The sequence below is a fragment of the Halichoerus grypus genome, chromosome 10 (genome assembly GCF_964656455.1).
Source record: "Halichoerus grypus chromosome 10, mHalGry1.hap1.1, whole genome shotgun sequence".
NCBI lineage: Eukaryota > Metazoa > Chordata > Mammalia > Carnivora > Phocidae > Halichoerus > Halichoerus grypus.
In genome coordinates this window covers 132453406-132462592 of record NC_135721.1, presented here as the reverse complement: position 1 = coordinate 132462592, position 9187 = coordinate 132453406, and the positions used below count along the sequence as shown (strand labels likewise).

Genomic DNA, 9187 nt, shown 5'->3' with positions numbered 1-9187 from the left:
TTAACAACTCTGTCACCAACAGAGCTTTTCTTCTCAAACCCTTTCCAGCCTGCAGTTGAACAAACCAGGTCTCAGTTACTAAGCAGCTGTCCTGGAAAAGGAAGGCAGGGTGCTTACCCCTACAGGAGAGAAAGAGGAACCAAATTAGATCCAGGCTCTGCTTTCAAAAAACAGCATCAGGTGAGAGGAAATTGCAGCTGCTATCCAGACCGACTGTGGTAAGAGCCTGAAGAGAGTTACTCAGGGTAGGAAGGGTTTATGTGAAAAGCCGTGGTAGGTTTAGGGTGGGACATCAGTGCTTGGGGAAATGGTGGCCATCTTCGGCTGTAGCTTAGATTGGTGATAGTCAGCATTAGGACAAAGAGCACTTGCCAGTCAGAACAGAGCACTGTTCTGGAGCAGCATCTGGGAGGGCCTCTGGCTCCAGGCATGGACTCATCTAGTTGCAAGATTATGGGGGAATGGGGGCCAGAGAAATACCAAGCAGTAGAAGTATTTGCAGTTTTAACAACCGGAGGTGCAGTGTGGTGCTTATGGTTCAACACTCAGCCCTTATGAAGGACCCTCCCAGACTGAAGATACAGGTCTGGCTTCTGTTGTGGAGGGGCTTGAATCCATGTTCATGAGGATGCCCTTCACTCAGGAAGGAACAGGGGAGCCATCTCTCTGGGGGACATTGTTCAACAAACATCCCTTCGATTAATAATTAGTCAGGAATGGCTGCTGGGGATGCTGTTTTGCTAGAAGATTCGGTACCTGCCCTTTGTCAGCTGGAAGTCTAAAAGGCATTTGGGAAGAGAGTGACAGGACCCCAAAGCATGATAGAACTGGAGGGCTGACAGGACCTTGCATAGTGGAGTCCTGCCCTCACAGATAGGGTAAGTGACTTGGCCAAGTTCACGCAGCCAGACAGAGAAAGCCCTTCCGTCCCAGTGGTGGCTGTGAAAGGAAAAGATAAATCTTGCCGGTCAGAGGCCAAGATGACAGTGGGGTGGCCCAGAGGGGAGGGTGGCACATCAAGAGGGTGCTGTATTCTCAAGAGTGGAGTTGGCTTTTTTTTTTTTTTTTTTTTTAGGGGTACGGTTTCGGAGGACTCATTCTTGCCCTGTTAACTCTCTCTCACTCTTCCTCTGGCCTGGCTTGGGGTGGGTTCGCGGTGTGGGTGGGTTCGCCCCTGCAGCGTCTGAGGCTCGTCTTCCCGGAGCGGAAGGCATCGGGCACCTCCTCCCAGCGGCCCCCGCCGGCTTTGGTCCGCCCCGAGGCTCCCCAGAGCTCGCCAGGCGCCAGGGCTCCTTGGGGCCGGCTCTGGGCCAGCCGCGGTCGGGACGCCGGCGGGTCCCCAGGTCCCGGGCAGCGCGCAGCCGGCTGCACGGCCCCGGCGGGCAGCCCCGCGCTCGGCTCGGAGAGCGCTCGGCGGCGGAGTCCGGCGCTGGGGAGGGGCGAGGAGAGCCGCAGCCCCCTCTGCCCGCCCAGACCGAGGAGGGGCGAGCAGGCGCGGAGCTGGGCGAGCGCGGGGCTGTGCGCGCGTCTCTCTGGGCACACACTCTCCGCGCCGCGCGCTCCCCGGGCTGGGTGGCCTCGGACCTCGGCAGACAGCAGCGGTGTGAGCCGCGCTTGCTCCGGGGTGCGTTCAACGCCGGGCGGGAGCCGCTCGCTGGGGTCACTCGACTCCTTCTCCCCCTCTCCCGGGAGCCAGCGGCGTGAGCTGGAGGCCGAGCCGGCCGGACGCCGCGCTCCTATAAATAGCGCGCGTGTGCCCGCCTGGCGCCCTCCCGGCTGCGCGAGGACAAAGTTGTGCGCAGGGACTCGGGGCGCGCGGCAGCGGCTGGAGAGGACCCCGCCGCCGAGCCGCCCTGCGCCCTGGAACTGATCCCGCGGACCGGTGCTCTCCGTGCCCGGGACCCGGCTGGCTGCTGCCTACCTGCCGACGTCCGAGAGGCGCCGAGGTGTGGGGAATTTCGGACGAGGCGAAAGTGGGAGTCGCCGGAGTCCTGGCCATGAACACAGCCTCGCGTTCTCCTCAGTCCGGGAAACACCTTCTGCCTCTGTAATTCGTCCCTGCCGCAAGCCGGACGCGTACAGGACCGACAGCCGCACCGCTCGGCACCCACCTACCCCCGAGGCTTTTCTTTGAGTCTCCTTTGTTTTTCCTGCTCCGTCGTCCACCTGGGGGTGCTTGGGTTTGGGGTGAGAATTTATTACCGTTTTCCTCTTTGAGTTGTGAATGTGAGGGTGTGGTGACTTTTAGATGTCCAGGAACAAGGGTGGGTGCAGGGGCCCCAGGCAGGGCTGATTCTTGGGCGGAGGAGGGTGGGGTAGGGGGTTCTGCATGAGCTCCTCAAAGGACAAAGGTAACAGAGCCCGCGAGAGAGCGCGAGCGGAGACTTTGACTTCAAACCACAGAATTGGGGGAAGTGTGCGCGCCGCCGCCGCCGCCGCCGTTCCCGCAGCGCTGTCGATCTAGCCACTGGCATCTTCCCGAGCGCCGGGGTCCCGGGGTTGGAGGCGAAGCGGGCGAGCGGGAGCGTCAGCCGGCTGCGGCTGCCCACGCGCCTCACCATGGGCTCCGGGAGCCGGGCGCTGTCCGTGGTGCCGGCCGTGCTGCTGGCCCTCACCCTGCCGGCGCTGCCCGTCTGGGCACAGAACGACACGGAGCCCATTGTGCTGGAGGGCAAGTGTCTGGTGGTGTGCGACTCGAACCCGGCCACGGACTCCAAGGGCTCCTCTTCCTCCCCTCTGGGGATCTCGGTCCGGGCGGCCAACTCCAAGGTCGCCTTCTCGGCGGTGCGGAGCACCAACCATGAGCCGTCGGAGATGAGCAACAAGACGCGCATCATTTACTTCGATCAGGTCAGACCCTGAGGGATGCAGGGCACCGGGTGTGTGTATGGGTGGTGGTGGGGGGGGTGGGGGGGTCGATCTTCTGGCAGCCCAGAGACCCAGGCTGCCTGCTCAGGCTAAGTTGGTCTGACTGGGATGTGGAGGATCATTTCGGCACTCGCCTTCCCAAATAGGTCTGGGTCTGGAACTTCTGTCTCTCCCACCACCGCCCCTGCCCGCATTCCCTCCTGGCCTCCGGAGAGAAAGGAGGGGGAGAGGCTGGGAGCGCAGAGCCCAGCCACAAGAGCTTGGGGCGAGTTTCACAGCAACAGGTCCATAGGAGCCGGCGGGAGGCTGGTCCCTGGACCTCGAGATCTCTTGGCCAGAGCTTACCCCCCCCCCCCCCCCCCCCCGGGCTCAGACTCCTCTGCAGGTGCTGCCCAGGCGGTTCCAGCGCGGTCCCCTCGCGGTCTCCGGATAAATGATTTGTCCCCCCCCCCCCCCAGGTGGAGAAGCTTCTCCCCAAGGAGAGCTTTGGGGGTCCACGTTCTCTGCAGAGCTCTCGCAGGTGGCTGCCAAGGGCAGGCAGTGATGGCGTGGGTCAGGTCTCGCCCACCTTTCTGCTGCCAGGATCCCCTCACACGCTGCAGGCGCCTTTGCAGCAGAAAGCCTTTCTGTGGTACTTGGAGAAAAGTTGTGGAAGGAGAGGGAGGGCAGCTGCAGGGAGCTCCCATTGGGAAGCGCTGGGGAGCCGGTGCTCCCTTCCCCTGCTCCGGTCCTTTCAGAGAATTGCAAGTTACTGGGGAAAGACAGACTTTGGGGTTGAGGGTAGGGGGTGGAGAGGAACTGATGAAATCTGTGGCTGGAGCTCTGGGGTTTGGCTGATGAGAAACCCCAGGGGTATCAGCTTAGCTTTAGCAAGCAGTCTTAAAACTGGAAACTGACTCCGGGGTTGTAAGTTCAACCCTAACAGCACCGAGTCTTTTAAATTCCGTAGTCACTTGTGTAGTGCACAGTTGTATGCAAAGACACATGTGTGGGAACACAGGTTAAGTGGTACTGCAGTGTGTGCCAGGGAAGGAAAGAGGTGACATTTCCATTCCTTACTTAATTGTTCCTAAGTAATGCACTCTCCAGCTGGCCAGGCAGAGAATGCTTCTCTGGGGCTTACTATCAGATAGCTATAATTTTTAAAGAATGAAGCAGCCCCTTTGGGGTTTTGGTGCAGTATTTTCCATCCTGATGGAAATAAAGTCTAGCACCACCCCTGGTTTATATTTCAATGCATTAATTAAATGTTGGACGTTGTGGACGTGGCACTGTAAAATGCCTTCTTTTCCATGACCTTTCTGTCAGTTAGAAGAGGAGAGGATTTGTTCTTCTGTTTGGGGAACTGTGCATCTCAGAGAACACAAGACACATTTAGTTATAAATCTGTATGTGCTGGGATGCTCCAATTACAATGTAGAGTCAACATCCAGCCTTGTGTGTAGTCAACACTAATCAGACATTTCCATTATTGCTAATGAATTATGCTACTTGTATCTGAGTCAGGAAGTCCCCGCTAAGTACCTCAAATTATTTTAAATGTGCTTGAGAAAAATCTTTGTAACAGCTCTGCTGGGGATTATTGCATAGCTGGTGATTCGTTGCTGAAAGATCATTGATCATCAGGTCAGAGAAAGAAATCTGAGGATTATTTGGAAGAAGGTGAACTCTCAGAATAAAATTATACACATACATGTATTTTAAGTCGAGGGTTGAACCTGGTACATCAACTTGACCCGCTACTCTATTCTGGTGCATTGCTCAGAGATGATAGTATGTTTTTAGGGAATTATGCAAAAGGCCTAATATTGGCACGAATGTAGCATTTACAAGAGATAGTGGCAGATTGCCACTGATACAGTGGAAATGTATCCTTATAGGGACATCTGATTTTTTTGAATGCCAGTTATATATTCATTTCTTGGAGAGAAATGGAATAAACCCCAGTCATTTTACAACTTCCCACCCCCAAACATTCTCACTCTCCTTCTCATAGGAAGGGACTGACTTATGTGACATTTGCAAATTTGGTTTAAGAGGTCACTTATTGAAATTCAGAGTTAATTTCATAAGCAGTAGAAACAGGCTGCACATCTTGGAATACAAAATGCATTGCTGCTTTCTTAGGAAATAGTGCCTTATTTTACTTTTCATTTTTGACCCTTGAAGTCTAAATAAAGAGCAGGTGATTGAGAAGAGGATAACGGATAACACTGGCAGGAAGACAAGAAGGCCACCAATTTCACAGTCTGTCCTTATTCATGCTCTACTTTTGGCAGCCTGCAAAGGCTGAGTCATTGCCAAAATATTATAATTAAGGCCTAGATGGCACAGGACTGAAAAAATGGCCATGGATCTTAGGAGAGGTTTGGTGGAGGCTCAGGGGAGGGCCAGGCATTCAGATTAGTCTGTGCACTATTCAGTGTCATGGATTATGTCACAGGGTGGAGGGGGTGCCCAGGCCTCTATGTGATATGTCCAGGAATGACTGCAGAGAGCCCATGGATGCCGATTGGCTGTCTTGGAAACGTCATCTCTGGACATTGCAAAGGCTTGTAGAGGATGGGAATATAAATACAGGGCAGATGCCTTTTATCTGGCTCTCAAGGTAAAGCTAATATTTATAAGTCCTCCGTGTTACCTAGTTGTTTCCAGAGCCATCAGGCCTTGCTGGAAATTGAGGCATGAATACAAAGCAGTTACTTTTTTTCCTCTACCATTTAAAAGACAGAAAAACCTTCCATTTCACAAATCTATTTCCCAAGTCACCAAAGAGGAAAAAAGTAGAACTCAATGTTTTATTCTCTATGGTTTCTTAAACTACTTATGAAAGAAATAAAGAAAGCTAGAAAGAGAGAGAGAGAGAGAAAGAGAGAGGGAAGGAGGGAGGGGAAGATGGAAGGAAGGAAGGAAACTTACAGAAGAGATTATTGTTAATAATTTACTGTTACTTATTATTTTTATTTGTAGATCCTAGTAAACGTGGGTAATTTTTTCACCCTGGAGTCTGTCTTTGTAGCACCAAGAAAAGGAATTTACAGTTTCAGCTTTCATGTAATTAAAGTCTACCAGAGCCAAACAATCCAGGTATGTGTTTTCAACTGCTCCCTCTCTACCCCCAAACGGCCGTGTTTATTGGCAGTGGGTTATGTATTTAAGTGTTTATCCAAAGATGTGTTTTCATTATAAAAATAAACAACCATCTTTATAGTTTATTTTTAAAACACTTAATTTCCAGTTTTCTTCTTTATTACATCCATTAAGACTATGACAAGAAACATATAGAACAATAAACAGTAGAATGTATTACCTTAATAACAACCAACCATTTGGAAAACATGCCTTAGTTAAAAACTCAGTGGCACAAATCTCTTTATAAGATCTTGATTTCATTAAATGTGCAAAAATTATTTGAACTTGTAAGGAAGAAACTTGTAAGACTAGCAGAACTTTACAAGTACATATTAAATAAAACAAATTTGCCATCATTGTTAGAAATTTTGAGCTACAGTTAACCATTAGAAAAAATACACTTTTTACGGAAGGGCATTCCTCTGCATATGCTTTAAATAGTTTATCCTCAGTTACTCTGAAAACTAGTGAATTCTTAGAAATTTCAGTTCCACAGTTAGCAACATATTTTGTGTTGTCCTTTCTCAGGTAATAGGCTTGACCTTACACTCAAAGACGAGTTCCTAGAATATTCAAATATGCTAACACCCAATAATACCAATGCATGTCTATGGAATTCTAGCATTCTCTTTATCTTATGCTCAGTGTGTGTGTTGTATACTATGGCTACGTGAAAGGTGGATTACACACTCTCCTACCACTTTCACAGCTTCTAGCGAATGGGTAAATTGATCATCCTCAGATTTAATTTAGGCAGTACTTTTTTTTAACATAAAAGGAATGACTATCTAGTAAAGAAATTTACTAGCATGGAAAAGCTTTTCTCAAGCCCCGATATTTGGAAATTTATGTAATGTTTAACACAGTATAATCAAAACTGTAGTCGGGAGAAAATTTTGAGTTTATTATTTGTTAATAATTTTGAGTTTATTAATTATGGATTCTTTGCTAATTATCCATCATTAAAATCTTCACTATGGTGGTGATTATTATTTTTTAATACACATTTAATAATGTACATTTATTATTTTTAATACACATTATCAGGGAAAAAAGAAAAAAACAGAACACCCCCCGCCAACACACACACATACACATTCCAAAATTTCAAATGATCTTCAGCACTATGCCTGTTGCAGGTTTAGTAACCTGAAAAATGTGTTGGTAGAATCTTGCTGTATCTGGGTTTATCAGAGAAAAGGGCACTGGACTTCTTTTTCTAATATACTGGGAAGCCTCAGGCTTGCTTCATTACCAAAAGATTGCTATTGAATGTGAGAAGTAAATAAAACAGCAAGCTTAATTTATGTGTTGAAGGGAGGCCAGTTTTCCCAAGGCTAGGTTGCTGTCCACGGATGGTATTCTTTTGTAAGCATTTCAGGAAATTTCTATGGGAGAAATTGAAAAAAAAAAAAAAGAAAATCAGCTCAGTAGACCTACTAAGTGCAGCCACTGTGGTTGGCAGTGGACCTACTAAGTGCAGCCATCGCTGGGGATGAATTTGCTGAACATCAGATGGTTTACTGGGTCTGTCATCTCAGACATCATTCATTAGCCCTGGTAGATGTTTTCAGTGATTTTTTTTTTCCCTCGTAGGTTAACCTGATGTTAAATGGGAAGCCAGTAATATCTGCCTTTGCCGGGGACAAAGACGTTACTCGCGAAGCTGCTACTAACGGTGTGCTTCTCTACCTGGATAAGGAGGATAAAGTTTACCTGAAACTGGAGAAAGGTAACTTGGTTGGAGGCTGGCAGTACTCCACGTTCTCTGGCTTTCTGGTGTTTCCCTTATAGGATTTGATTTCTCCGTGATGTTGATCCAGGGGAGGGGTGGCCCACCCCTGAGTTACTGGAAGATCATTTTCTCATCCTCGGATTGATGTCTTTTATCGGTTTCTCATGGGTGAATATGGATTCTCTTTAAGGATTCTAGGCCTGTCCGAACCAATACACAGTCCCACAGATTATTTTGTGTGTGTGTGCGTCTCCGTATACTCGGATGGGGACTCTCAGCAGACATAATATGTACCTGTGCTCAAGTGTGACAGTCAAAAGCTGTCTGCAAGGTTTATTCTGAATTTAATTTCCTGGAATCACTGAATTCGTTGCAGATGTGGAATTTTATTTCTTTGTTTTTAAGAAAAGACTGGCAACCGGGTCTAAGAATTAGAAAACTCTCAAGTTCTGACTTCAATCAACGGTTAGTGCGATACTGCCAAAGAACTGTGTGCTGTGTTGATATATTGATTACACTCGTTTTTATTCCTTTGGAATCAGTTTGTTTTGTTCTCTTACAGTAACTGGGGGTTGTTTTTCAGTGACTGGCTTTGTGTCTTCTCTACAAATAGGGTAACGAATGGCTTGCCCGCAAAGTTACCCTATGATATCACCAACATGACTTCCCTTAACAAAAAAGAATGCTTCATAGTTGTATTTTAATTATATTTGTGAAAGAGTCATATTTTCCAAATTATATTTTCTAATAGGAAGAATAGATCATAAATCTGACAAGGAAAAAGTTGCTTACGTGAGTTCTAAGTGCTCAGCCCCCAAACCTCCACCAAACCGCCCTCCTCCATGGGAAATCCTATACTTTCTTGCTCAGCTTGAATTAACATGATGGATAATAACCACTTTATTAAAAACCTAAGGGATTTTTTTCCCTTAGACATGACCACTTTATTAACTGGAGATGGGATGCCTTTGTTTTTAATTATACCTATTTTTCAAGCCTTCTGTTGTGTTTGAAAGTATCATCTGGTTTTGCCTTAATTCCTTAAATTGTATATATTTATCTGTTTAGCTAATATTAAATCCAAATATCCCATATCTAAACTTAGTGCAATATCTTATTTTGTCTTTTGTACAAGTCATATGAATTCATAAAATTATTTATGTCTCTGTCATAGAATAAAGGTTAATATATGTTAGCTGAATTGTTTTGTCCTTTCGGTTCAGGAAATATTATTCTCCGTGGTTTATTTCCCCCTTTTCACCAAACCTTCTTTCCTTCCCCCTTCTCGTTTCCATTTCCCGGAGTTTAAGAAAAGCTTTCGGAATCTGGGGAGAACCTTCTCTGGATTGGCGTGGGAAGGCTTCCCTATGTTTAATCTGTTCTAATCCAGGAGTTGTCAGCCTGCCAAAAGAGAATCGATGGACTCTGTAAACTTTTCTTTCAGAAGGGACT

General features: G+C 47.7%; 1 protein-coding gene across 1 annotated transcript; it reads left to right on the top strand.

Moving 5' to 3' along the window:
- The first annotated feature begins 1162 nt into the window (after positions 1–1162).
- On the top strand, positions 1163–8921 carry CBLN4 (cerebellin 4 precursor). Its single transcript, XM_036089931.2, has 3 exons — positions 1163–2850; positions 5839–5955; positions 7597–8921. Exons 1-3 carry the CDS (start codon positions 2560–2562, stop codon positions 7792–7794), a joined length of 606 nt encoding a protein of 201 aa, XP_035945824.1. The 5' UTR covers positions 1163–2559; the 3' UTR covers positions 7795–8921.
- Positions 8922–9187: the final 266 nt, after the last annotated feature.